The 14,422-nt window shown below is 40.5% G+C and overlaps 1 protein-coding gene across 2 annotated transcripts in view; it reads left to right on the top strand.

Moving 5' to 3' along the window:
* ptchd4 (patched domain containing 4) overlaps window positions 1-14,422 on the top strand; it is a 111,824-nt gene that overhangs the window by 39,545 nt on the left and 57,857 nt on the right. For both annotated transcript variants that reach the window (XM_063070781.1, XM_063070770.1), the window contains exon 2: window positions 967-1,444. In XM_063070781.1, the coding sequence (XP_062926851.1) occupies window positions 967-1,444 (478 nt within the window). The remainder of the gene's footprint in view (window positions 1-966; window positions 1,445-14,422) is intronic.

Here is a 14,422-nt window from a genome sequence, read left to right as displayed (position 1 = left end):
AGTCTGCTCCCAAAATTTTTCAGACAAACCTATGGTGGAGGTGGCTGCTTGTGAATTACCCAACAGCAGACAACCGATCCAGTAGGTTCAGAGGAAATGCCAATATTGTCATTCTTCAGGGACAGCAGTTTGAGTTTGTTAGTCCGTATTACTTTGCTTGATATTCCCTTTTAATGGCAGTTGGGATATGATCTCAGTAATAATGCTAGTATGCTGACTTTATGTAGGAATATTTTGTATTAAGCATACATTTGGGCATGGTAGCGTGGCACGCTAGTGTAACACACACTAGTGTAACACTATTACAGTGCCAGCAATCGTGTTCAGTTTCCACTGATGACTATTAGGAGTTTGTGTATTCTCCCCATGACTGCGTGGGTTCCCTCTGGGTGAGCTGGTTTCCTCCTGCGTTCCGAAGACATGAAGTTTAGTGGATTAACTGGTCACATGGGTGTAGTTGGGCAGCACAGACTTGTTGGACCAGAAGGGTCTGTTACCATACTGAATGTCTAAATAAAATTTAAAAAAAATACTAGACAGAACTGGTGAGATTTCAGGGATAGCTTGGCATCCCATCAGTGGCATTATGATGGTAGTTCAGGAAGAAGTGGCTTCTCTCGTCCTCTCATCAGAGTCTATCGGTGAAGTCAGAAAGAATGTCCAAGGAAGTGGATTATCCCCTAAAATCCTCACTAGCCCAGAATATGCTGAATTTATGATAAAACTACTGCATAGTTTCTAGAGTCACTCTTTTACAACTGCAGCATATAACCAGAATTAATTGTTCTTTCAAGGCTCTGTATTTTTTGAATTATTTATTTTACTTTCAACTTGATAACTGTAAACTCCCAGTGTTTAAGTAATAGTGTATACTGTTAATAATTTAGCTGAAATATAGCTAATGAAAATTTGTACAGATTTCATGAACTGAAAGTTAACATTAATTTAATCCTTTTATCATTAAAGGACGGCAGGGTGACGTTTATTGGGCATCAGCTTGGAGGTGTGATCTTCATCCCTAACAGCAGAGAACACCAGGTTAAATCAGCCAGTGCGGTGCAGATTACCTACTACCTTCAAAGCTATGGGTCTGCTTTACAAGACATTGCAGAGAAATGGGAAACTGAATTCTGTCAGCTCGTGCTAAAATTTCAACAGGAGCACAATGATCTGAAGCTGTATCCTCTGACGTCTTCTGGTCTATGGAAGGACTTCTATAAGACCAATACTGTGGCCAGAACGGAGGTGGTGGTGAGCCTGGTGTTGGTTCTAATTGCAGCCACTCTCACCAGCTCAATGAAGGACTGCCTTCGCAGCAAACCTTTCCTAGGACTACTAGGAATTATCACAATCTGCCTTTCCACTGTGACTGCAGCAGGGATATTCATCAGCACAGATGGCAAATACAACTCCACTCTGCTGGGAATCCCTTTCTTTGCCATGGGTAATTATTGATACAATTGCTCCTCCATTAGTGATAAGAAGGAAACTTTATGACTCGTATTAAATGTACTCTAATGCTTAAAATGCTGGCCAACTCTTTGGATATTTGAACATATGCATTGACTGAAAATTTTAATTGCTCAGTTACTTGGCCAGCATTAGATAAATAATACGCAGGAATAGAAAATCCTTTCGGCACCACAAACAAAATGCTGGATGAACTCACACGGTCAGCCAACATCTATGGAAAAGGAAAAAAAGTTGACGTTTCAGGTCATTACTCTTCATCAGGACTATTGAAGGGTCTTGGCCTGAAACATCAACTCCTTATTGCTTTCTATAGCTGCTACATGACCTGCTGAGTTCCTCCTGCATTTTGTGTGTATTACTCTGGATTTCCAGCATCTGCAGAATCTCTGGTGTTTATGATCCACTAGGGTTTAATTTTAAATATTTATATGTCATGACTACATATTTTCCCTATTTTTTTCATTCAGTCTAAAGAAGATGTAAATTTAAAAAATTTATCTAAGAAGTTCACCATACAGAATTCAAAGAACATTTATAATACCAGTTCAAGCACAAAGACCAAATGTCTCATTGCTTTGATTTAGAATTTTTCTTCTTCCTGTGAATATAAGGGATAATCTTTGATAGAGGAACAAGGCCATATTATATAAAACTCACAAGTGCTGTTTTTTTACAATTTGCATCAGAAGAACAAGATTTAGTAGACAGTAGAGAATATGTAGGAGCAATGGACACAAAATGCTGGATGAACTCAGCGGTCAGGCAACACCTATGAAGTGAAACAAACTATCAATGTCTCAGGCTGAGACCCTTCACCAGGACAGGTGAAGATTTCGGTCCAAAACATCGATCGTTCATTTCCCTTCATAGATGCTGCCTGGCCTGTTGAGTCCCTCCAGTATTTTGTGTTTGTTGCTCCAGATTTCCAGCACCTGCAGAATCTCTTGTGTTGGAGAATACTTAGGGATAGAAATCAACATAAAGTTCATTTTAAGGGTTACAGCTTACAGGTTACTTGGGATTAATGAGTAATCGTGAATTAGCGACCTCTGCATCAATTTTGTTCCTGTGGATTGCTGGCATATCGTTGCTGCCTGTTTTGTGATTCCTCCGAAAATTACCTTCATCCCTTCCGCTTGTAGGTTTCCACTTCTATTGTAATTGCTTTCCTGGAGATCTACTGCTGGTTTCACTGAGAATATGTTATTTCCTTTAGGGTAAACAGACATACAGTTTCCCTAGGGTTAGAAAAAGTACTCAGCATATTTTCTTTTGATTTGGTTTTCCAGCCAGAATCCAAATTAGAATCAGTTTTAATATCACTGGCATATACCGTGGAATTTGTTTTTTTACAGCAACAGTCCAGTGCATTTTTTAAAAAAAGTATATATATAGTGCGCGCGTGTGTGTGCATGTGTGTGTAGGGAGAAGCTGTTCCTAAAGTATTGAGTGCCTGTCTTCAGGCCCCTGTATCTCCTCCTTGATGGTAACAAAGAGAAGAGGGCATGTCCTGAGTGATGCGGGTCCTTAATGATTGACGCCATGGTTTTGGGGCATCACCTTTTGAAGATATCCTCGGTGCTGGGGAAGCTAGTGTCCATGACGGAGCCATTAACTAAAATTGGAAGGTCGTCAAAATCACCATCACTTATTAATTTTACTTATGTAATTAACAATCAGACAAACCTTATTTTTATTTATCAGAACTCAGGATTATAACTGTACTCTTTTCTGTTCAGGATATTCATTAAATTTAATTTGTGGCAGGGTATTTTGTACACTTAGATGATAATGCTCCCTGTAGGCAATATTGTCTTCTGACCTTTCACCAACGTGCATAGCTAGCAAGTTCTCCCAGTGCAGCAAGGTTCAATATAAATAAAAGTATTCTTCAACTATCTATTCAAGACCAGCAGAAAGCATTGGAAGTGTTTCAATCCAGTAGGTTCACATGTTTGGCCAAACTACACTCAAAGACTCCAGACTCACCTTTAGACAGTATAATCCCTTACCTACCATTGTAATTCCTATTCTTTCTACAATAAAAATGTTCCAGAAGAGCAGAGGTTCCTCTTTTGCTAAAATTATGTTCATCTGTTAGCTCTCCCCAGTTAAATTTCCCTGTTGTGCAGTGTATTTCACGTTTCACAGAACTATACAAAGAAAGTTACAACCCACCCACACAGATTTTTGCATCATTGATGTGATTGTCCAGTCAAATTATGTCAAACACATTTTACCCTTGCCTTAAAGAATTACAGATTCCCTATGGACATCCATAAAGCCTCACATACTGAAATTGGCTGTGCATGCTACACTGAGAAAATGTAATTTGATGGTGATCATTCTGACTTAACTCAGCAGAGGAATACAGTTTAAGAAAGTCTCGAAGCTATTACTAGTAACCCATGAATAGTTGATGGGCCACTTTGCACCCCATGCAACCATTTTCACTGCAAATGCATTTACGTTTGAATATTGCATTGAGTTCCTTGTCTAAGTAAATTTTGGCCAAGAGTTCTGCCGAATGTGCTCAGATCACAAGGTTTGGAGACCATGTATCAGGAACCTGAAGGCATGGGTGTAAGGTGAGAGGATGGAGTTCTAAAGATTTCAGGGGAACTTCTTCAGGAAAACGAAGTAGAGTCAGATATGTTTAACAGACATTAGAACAGGTACTTAAATAGGCAATGCATCATGGAATTTAGATGTAATATGGAAAGTGGGACTAGTGTAGATGGCGCAAAAAGGTCGGCATACGTGTGATAGACTGAAGGATCCATTTCTCCGCTGTTCAACACTATATTGTTCACCATTTCTTCATCACTGACAGCTCCCTTAAATCAATTACATGGAACTACAAGTGTGCTTATTTATTTAACAGAGTCAGAATCAGGTTAATATCTGAGGCTTATGTCATGAAATTTGTTGTTTTGTGGCAGCAGTACATGACAACACAATTATTTTTAAAACTATATACTACAATAAGAAATATATATTAAAAAAACAAATTAAGTAAGTAGTGCCCAAAGAGCAAAAAATATTAGTGAGGTAGTATTCAGAAATCTGATGGTGATGGTTCCTGAAAGGTTGAGTGTAGTCTTCAGGCTCTTGTACCTCCTTCTTGATGGTAGCAATAACAAGAGGGCACGTCTTGTGTGATGGGTGTCATTAATGATGGATGCCGTCTTCTTGAGGCATCATCTCTTAAAGGGGTCCGGGATGCTGGGGAGGCTAGTGCCCATGATGGAGCTGGCTGAATTTACAACTTTTTTAGACATCCGTTAGTCTCGTGAGACCATAGATTTGCGACTTGGAAGGTTTCCAGGGCAGCAGCCTGGGCAAGGTTGTATGGAAGACTGGCAGTTGCCCATGCTGCAAGCCTCCCCTCTCCATGCCACCGATGTTGTCCAAGGGAAGGGCAAGGGCCAATACAGCTTGGCACCAGTGTCGTCACAGACCACTGCGTGGTTAAGTGCCTTGCTCAAGGACACAACACTTTGCCCCGGCTGGGGCTCGAACTAGCGACCTTCAGATCACTAGACCGACGCCTTAACCACTTGGCCACGCGCCAACACTAAAAAGTTTACAACTTACTGCAGCTTTTACCCATCCTTTCCATACCAGATGGTGATGCAATCAGCTAGAACACTCTCAACGGTACAGCTGTAGAAATTTGCGAGAGTCTTTGGTGACATGTTAAGTTCCTCAAACTCCTAATGAAATATAGTCACTGTGCGTCTCCTTTGTTATTGCTTCAAAATGTTGGACGCAGGATAGATCTTCAGTGATGTTGACACCCAGGAATTTGAAACTGCCCACCCTCTCTAACTCTTTGATGGGCACAGGTATGGGTTCCCTCATCTTCCCCTTCCTGAAGTCCCCAATCAATCCCTTGGGGCTTACTGATGTTGAGCGCAATGTGGTTGTTGTGAAACCACTCATTCAGCTGGTCTGTCTTGGTCCTGTATGCCTTCTCGCCACCATTATTCATTTCTCCTATTGACAAAGTAAAACCCAGTCATCATTCTGAGAAGTGGCCTTATTGTCGACCCTGAATCATCCCAAAGCTCAAAGGAATGACCTTCTCCTGCGACCCAGAAATTTCACATTATCAAATATCATAAATTATTTATTTTGTGGCTTCCGAGTACAGTTTTTGAAGTTCAAAGTAAATTGATTATCAAAATATGTATATGTCATCATATGCTACCCTGAGATACATTTTCTTTCAGGCATTCACAGTAGAACAAAGAAATACAATAGAATCGCTGAAAAACTACACACAAAGATGAATAAACAACCAATGTGCAAAAGAAGACAAATTGTGCAAATACAGAAATAGTTATCAAGCTTAATAATTATTCTCTTACATAGAATGGAATTATTATTAATATTGTATGAGGTGTGAAACTACTCTGTCATTTCCGTGCAAAAAATATAAAGATTTCCTAATATAATTTCAGTAAATAAAAGAAAAGTACCTGACAAGAAAAGTCTTGGAAAATTATAGTTGAATATCTGGTCGATTATAGCCAACCTGTAAAGAAAGAAAGAAACAGAATGTTTTTTATTGTCCTTTCAAGATGTGCCAAAGCACTTAACTAAAACACTTTAAAGAGCAGTCAAATTAGTAATGTCGTAAATATTGCAGCTAGTTTTACGTGATGTATTTATGTGATGACAACAAGAGTGAGTGATAAGAATTCATCAGGACATCAGAGAACAACGCTGATTATATTCATATCCTCAGCTTTTTGGCTGCAGTAAAGGTTCATTGTCCGATTAGAATCAGAAATCAAGCATTATTTAATATTTTTCAATCACTTTGCACCAATCAGTAATTAGAACTTTTCTTAAAATGAGGAAGTGTGTATTTTATGCTCTTGCTTTATTTCATTTTAACAATTTTATACAGATAGTTTAGGAATTAAAACATATAATGGATTCTCGCACACTAACAAGTCATAATAATCCTCTAACTATTAAAAGTCAATGTATGTAAATTAACATTTCTGCAAAAAAATTTCACTGATTGGAAGTATATTTGAAGAATTCAATAATTCTTAACAATTGTGTTATATTTCATGTAATTTTGTAGACAACATCTTGCCATGGAAATATTTTTAGGCAGTCCCTCGAAATTGATGATGAACTCTTTGCACTGCAGTTTTGTGTAATTGTGGAATTTGTTATCACAGGCAGCTGTGAAGGCCAGGTCATTAAGGCAGAGATTGATAGGTTCTTGATTGGACACAGCATCAGTGGTTACGGGGAGAAGGCCAAGAAGTCGGGCTGAGGAGGGGAAAAAGGATCCGCCATGATTGAATGGCAGAAAAGACTCGATGGGCCAAATGGCCTAACTCTGCTCCTATGTCTCATGATCTTCTGGTTCAATGGGTTCTGACATGGCTTTTGAGGACAATGTGGAAATCCATACCTTTCCGCAGTGGGCAAGGATGTGTTGGTTGGTAGCTTTTGACCTTAATTTTGGATGGCAGTTAATAAGAGTACTGCAGACTCTTGCCTTTCCATCAGTCAACATGTTCATAATTCCCTTGCCTGCACAATGCAGTGGAGGAGAACTGGGTGTGTTGGAGGTTACACACTGGTACATCTAGCCTCTCATTTTAGGAGCAATTCTGGATTATCCTGAGCATTGACCACTCAGCTTTAACATCTGGAGTATTTTCTGTTGACCCATTGATTTAAAAAGTGAAGTCTAGGTGTTTTTTTTAAGTTGGCATTATACCTTCAATGAATTTACTGTTGTTTAAACAATTAGTTTTTTTTTTGTTTTAACTGAGGAATATTGATTTTTTTATTAAGTGGATTTCAACCATTACAATATCTCTGACTACCAACGATGATTTAAAACGGAGATGTTCAACTTAAGTATTGCTATCAATTTCACAGTGTAATGTCAACACAAATCAATAGCTTTACCTATATTAAAATCTTTTAAATGTTTCAGGATTGTACTGTAAAAGTACCAGCTGCAATTCAATTTGCTTGTTACAATTTAAGAGCAATTGCCAGTTAGAAATCAGCTTGAAATAACAGGGCAAACATTCAAGGCTTGGTTCTACTCATTGAAATACTTGCAATATCTTCCCATCGTTACTTCTGCTCTTCAAGAACTCTGCTTTACAGATATAAAAGCTGCATACAGTGTATGTCAAAGCAGTCACATGAGCTTCCATGTTGGTTTCAGGCACCTAGTCTAGTAAGTAAACATTGGTCAACCACCCAAATTTGTGCAGTAACTTTGGTAGCTGAAACTTTATAAAGTCATGAAATTGGTTTTGCCAGTCATAAATTTCCTTCCTGAAAATGATTAACTATCTGCTGTTGAGATAATCATTGACCATACATCTACTAACATTTGTTTAAGTGTTCACACTGAATGATTAACCTACATTGTTACACCTAATGAGTCCTGATGAAGGGTCTCGGCCTGAAACATCGACTGTTTACCCATTTTCACAGATGCTGCCTGGCCTGCTGAGTTCCTCCAGTATTTTGTTTGCATTGTCTTGGATTTCCAGCATCTGATGATTTTCGCTTGTTTGTGCTACATTATTACATCTCCCTTGAAGAATTTCACAGTTCTTCAAGTCAACTGTCCAAACATTTTCAGACAGGATTTTCAGAAGGACAAATAATTTTGTTGAAATTTTGTACATTATCAAAAAGTATTAAGCATAGTTAAAATGCTATGATGGTTACAAAATATAAAAATTAAACCCTCCGGCATTTTAATTAACTACTGGTCATAAATTTCAGCAGTGCCAGCTTTTGACATGACATTGAAATTCATAACAGACTGAAACAAACCATTTAAGTTAGGTGACACAGAATGGAGCAAAAGTAATTAAATTCAATGGGTCTAAAATAAGGGTCGCACTTCCCAGCTGTAAATTATTCAATAAAGTTACACATCTTATTAATACTGAGCCACACAAGCTGTAACTGGGAAATATAAAAATCTTTATTCACACAGCAAACCTCCAAGAGAGAGAGAGCAAGTCTAGGAGAATATGAAAGAATTTCACTCTCCTGACATGTTTTATACTTTTTCAACATAAAGTAACATAAATGATTAACTGTTGTTCCAATTGCTATAATCACCTACATCACTTTAGTATTTGGAATTTACAGAATTGCATATTTATAATGGCAGTACATCCCAACCCCTTTGAGTATTCCATATTGGTGTTAGTTTCAAAAGCCTATGTGTACAAACTGCAGACTCTCAGAATATATCTCTTTTGTTACAGTGTTGAGGGATAGCTCTATCAATATACAATTAACCAGAAGGTTAAGTGACAAAACGTACCTGTCCTGAACTGTGCCGTAAGGCTACGTCCACACTAGACCGGTTAAATCCATAACCGAAGCTTTTCCTCTTCATTTTGACCCTCCGTCCACACTGAAACGGCGTTTTCCTCCCCCGAAAACGGAGCTTTTCTAAAACACTCTCCAGAGTGTTTAAATCTGAAAACGCTGGTTGGGCGTTGTAGTGTGTACGGGGTAACCGGCTAATTTTAAAAACGCTGCCATGATGTGCCAGAACAGATGGTGGCGACAGTGCCGCATTTCATTGTTTTCTTGAACGCAGCCTCCAACACCAAACAACAATATCTGACAATACATGTGTAACAGCCTAATGTAACATTGTATGGAAATACAAGATAACACTGATGCAGACATGTTTTATACATTTAACAAGGTGCTTTATTAATGCATTGCTTGTGCAAACATTCAATAGATGCAATTGTCACTTTTGCCCAGTAACAAGCCTTATTGTATTTAGTTGTAGCTGTCGTCCCTTTCATCGGTGAAAAGACTATGGCTGTAGGAAATGCTTCTGGACAAACGCGCACCAAGTCTTTTGTTTGGCAATTTCCTCTTAAGTTTGTCTAGTCTGTAACTGGACAAACGCGCACCAAATCTTTCGTTTGGCAATTTCCTTCTAAATTTTTCTATTCTGTAACTGGACAAACGTGCACCAAGTATACCATTTCCTCTTCGCTTGTTTTCTGTGTGTCCTGCGCATGCCCAGTAGGAAGAGATTCGTCCAAATACCCGTTTTAATGTGGACGGAGGTATTTTCAAAAACGCCTTGTGTGGAGCGTTTTTACGCGAAACCAGCATTTTCAAAATTATCTGGTCCAGTGTGGACGTAGCTTAAGTGCCAGAGGTATGTATGTCTTTAACAATAGCTAGAAAATTAATCTATTGTCTTTCCCTATTTACTTTCAATGGGATGTCCCACACACAACTAGCCACAAAATAGGTTCTGATTCAGATTCATTTATTTATCTCTTGCACATTGAAATATACAGGAAAATGCGTCATTTGTCTTAACGACAGGAATAGTCCACAAGTGTCGACACACATTACAGCACCATCAGAGCATGTCCACAGCTGGTCAGTTGGAAGATCAGTTGTGTACAGGTTTCACTTCCTGAAGACAGCTTCTCCTTTCATTTAATCCAAACTTTCATAGCTCCAGCATCCCTAACAGGCACTAAGATATTATTTGATCTTAGAATTTACAACTTCACCTGAACATTAAGATAAATATTTTGTAAACACAAGAGGTTCTGCAGATTCTGGAAATCCAGAACAACACACACAAAATGGTGGAGGAACTCAGCAGACCAGGCAGCATCTGTGGAAATAAATAAACAGTTGACACTTCGGGCCGAGTCCCTTCTTCAGGACTGAAAAGGAAGGGAGAAGACGACAGGAGGAGGACAAGCTAGAAGGTGATATGTGAAGCCAGGTGGATGGGAGAGGGGTGATGAAGTAAGAAACTGGGAGATGTTAGGTGGAAAATGCAAGGGGCTGGAGATGAAGGAATTTGATAGAAAAGTAGAATGGACCATGGGAGAAAGGGAAGAAGGATGCACACCAGAGGGAGGTCATAGACAGCTAAGAGGCCAGAGTGTGGAAAAAAAGAAGAGGGCAAAGGGAGGGAACAAAATTACTGGATGTTCACACCATCAGGTTGAAGACTACCCAGATGGAATATGAGCTGCTCTTCTTCCACCCTTCTTCCTCCTCTTCATCATGGCAGAAGAGGAGGCTATAGGCCAATGTTTTGGAATGGGAATGGGGATAGGAGTTAAAATGGTTGGCTGCCGGGAAATACCACTTTTTTGCAGATGGAGCTGAGGTGCTCGACAAAGCAGTCCCCCAATTCACGCTGGGTCAAATAATTTGTAATTCTAGCAGTCCAAAATCATACTTTACTCTGTGATTCACTTAATGGAAGTTTGAGGCCAAGACACTTGAGGAATTGATGCATGTTAAAGCATACTGAATGATGAATCAGGTGAATATTGTATCTGCTCTAGGCAAAGGCCAGTGTAATAATAAGGTCAAGGAAAACCAGGGTTTGTGTACATCAAGAATGCCTTGATTGTCTCCCAGTGCCAAATTTAACTGTGGACCTCTGTATAACCAAAATTAGATTGGCATTGATTAATAGGCAGCATCAATGCACCTGACGAGTTGCTGGATTTTTCCTGATGAAGCCCAGTGTTCAATTCCTAAACATGAAATTTTCAAAATTCGACCGCTCCATTTTCCTTTCCGTATCAGTGTGTGAAATTTCTCACTTTTGGAGGAGCAGTTGAGTTCCTGTCCATCTGCTCATCAGACACTGACAGATACCTGAACAGTCTTCCCCTCGAACCCACTTCTACCACACTAATGCTACCTTTATAGAACAACACTTGTTAGTCATTTATCCAAATGTTCAACCTAACTTGATTGTTTTGAGTATCCAGTCAGAAACCACAGGCCTTTCCCCAAAACTTGTAAAAATCTGGATTGAAATGGTAGTGGACTTTGAGGAATAAAGTTCAAATACACACCTCATGCCTCCAAGAGGACCTTGTTGTAAGGTTTAGAGGCTTGTGTGCCTCAATGACTCAGAGAGCTATGTTGGCTGGAGTCAGGGTTTATGTTTTGGCTCTTAGTAAGGTCACCGTGCCAAAGGGTAGGGGACAGACTAAGAGTGGTCCTCCAGGTTTGGTGGTTCAGGGTTAACAACCCTGACTGGCAAAACAAAATTGTTACTGAAACAGCAATGAAAAATCCATCTACATCTGAGCGCGACGGTATTCCTGGGTCTCCAGCCGGGACTTGCATGTCTGACAGTAGTAAAAACCAAGAGGAAGCTACTGACACGATGAAGGAAGCCCTGAACACCGCCAGAGATGGAGGACCTTCTTTGCTGCCTTAAATTTCAGCGGCGTAACAGGCAGTAAGCAAGTATACACCTCACACAAGAGGCGAATAGTTTGAATTCAGATCACATGTATAGTCAAACATTCTAAACATGAACAAAATTATTTTACATTTAATCAGGCCGATTATAGACCACTTCACAAGTGTCACCTATACTACTTTTTCTCCAAAACACAAAATAATCTGCAGATGCTGTTGTCAAAGGAACACTCACAATGCGCTGGAGGAACTCAGCAATAGATGACCCCAACCGGATCTCCCACCCGGCACTTATCCCTGTAAGCCTAAGTGCTACACCTGTCCCTACAACTCCTCTCTTGCCACCATTCAGGGCCCCAAACAGTCCTTCCAGGTGAGGCAACACTTCACTTGTGAGTCTGTTGGGGTCATCTTTTGCATCCAGTGCTCCCGGTGCAGCCTCCTCTACATCGGTGAAACCCGACGCAGATTGGGGGACCGCTTCGTCGAGCACCTCCACTCCATCTGCCACAACAGACAGGATCTTCCGGTAGCCACACACTTCAACTCTGCTTCCCATTCCCATTCAGAAATGTCGATACATGGCCTCCTCTACTGCCATGATGAGGCTAAACTTAGGTTGGAGGAGCAACACCTCATATACCATTTAGGTAGTCTCCAGCCCCTTGGTGTGAACATAGAATTCTCCAACTTCCGGTAATTCCCTTCCCCTCCCTTCCTCTATCCCTATTTCACATCACCTCCCTCATAGTTCTGCCTCCTTCCACTACTGCGCATTGTTCTCCTGCCAATCACCTCCCTGCTTCCCCTCCTCCACCCCTTTGTCTTTCAAATTACTGTTTTTTTCAACTACCAGCAATCTTCAAACCCGCCCCAAAGTTCTTCCTTCAGTCCTGACAAAGGGTTTCAGCCCGAAATGTCGACTAATCTTTTCAACTGATGCTGACTGACCTGCTGAGTTCCTCCAGCGCATTGTGAGTGCTACTTTTTCTCCAGATTGTTTCTTGCTGACAATTGCTGCTCAATGCTGACTAATGGCACCTTTTCAATAACTAATGTGGTGGGAGGGGGGCAAAAATAGATGCTTTGAGGCTTCCACAGAAAGCAAAAAATCTATTCCATTAGGTTTCTAATATTATGGTGACACAGTTTGTACAGCTGCCGCCTCTCAACTCCAGTTGATAACAGGTTCATTTCAGATCTCCGGTTTGTCTGTGTGGAGTTTGTACAATCTCTTTGAGTGACTATCAGCTTTCTCGGGGTTTTCTGCTTTCTCCCCACATTCCAAAGGCAAGTAATAGACAATAGACAATAGGTGCAGGAGTGGGCCACTCAGCCCTTCGAGCCAGCACCACCATTCACTGTGATCATGACTGATCATCCACAATCAGTACCCTTTTCCTGCCTTCTCCCCATATCCCTTGACTCCACTATCTTTAAGAGCTCTATCTAACTCTTTCTTGAAAGAATCCAGAGAATTGGCCTCCACTGCCTTCTGAGGCAGAGCATTCCACAGAACCACAACCCTCTGTGTGAAAAAGTTTTTCCTCAACTCCGTTCTAAATGGTCTACTCCTTATTCTTAAACTGTGGCCTCTGGTTCTGGACTCCCCCAACATCGGGAATATGTTTCCTGCCTCTAGCGTGTGCAATCCCTTAATAATCTTATACGTTTCAATCAGATTCCCTCTCATCCTTCTAAATTCCAGAGTATTAAAGCCCAGTTGCTCCAATCTTTCAACATATGACAGTCCCACCATCCCAGGAATTAACTTTGTGAACCTATGCTGCACTCCCTCAATAGCTAGAATATCCTTCCTCAAATCTGGAGACCAAAACTCCAAAACTGTACACAATACTCCAGGTGTGGTCTCACCAGGGCCCTGTACAACTGCAGAAGGACCTCTTTGCTCCTATACTCAACTCCCCTTGTTATGAAGGCCAACATGCCATTAGCTTTCTTCACTGCCTGCTGTACCTGTTTGCTTACGTTCAATGACTGATGAACAAGGACAGCTAGATCTCATTGTACTTCCCCTTTTCCTAACTTGACTCCATTCAGATAGTAATCTGCCTTCCTGTTCTTGCCACCAAAGTGGATAACCTCACATTTATCCACATTAAACTGCAGCTGCCATCCATCTGCCCACTCACCCAACCTGTCCAAGTCACCCTGCATTCTTATAACATCCTCCTCACATTTCACACTGCCACCCAGCTTTGTGTCATCTGAAAATTTGCTGATGTTACTTTTAATCCCTTCATCTAAATCATTAATGTATATTGTAAATAGCTGCGATCCCAGCACCGAGCCTTGCGGTATCCCACTAGTCACTGCCTGCCATTCTGAAAAGGACCCATTAATCCCTACTCTTTGTTTCTTGTCTGCCAACCAATTTGCTATCCATGTCAGTACCCTACCCCCAATACCATTTGCTCTAGTTTTGCACACTAACCTCCTATGTGGGACCTTATCAAAGGCTTTCTGAAAGTCCAGGTACACTACATCCACTGGCTTTCCCATGTACATTTTCATAGTTACATTCTCAAAAAATTCCAGAAGATTAGTCAAGCATGATTTCCCCTTCATAAACCCATGCTGACTCGGACCAATCCTGCTACTGCTATCCAAATATGCCGCTATTTCATCTTTTATAATTGATTCCAGCATCTTCCCCACCACTGATGTCAGACTAACTGGTCTATAA

This window comes from Mobula hypostoma, chromosome 2 (genome assembly GCF_963921235.1).
Source record: "Mobula hypostoma chromosome 2, sMobHyp1.1, whole genome shotgun sequence".
Lineage (NCBI taxonomy): Eukaryota > Metazoa > Chordata > Chondrichthyes > Myliobatiformes > Myliobatidae > Mobula > Mobula hypostoma.
Note: the sequence above shows the minus strand (reverse complement) of the source record. Positions and strands in the feature narration are given on the sequence as shown.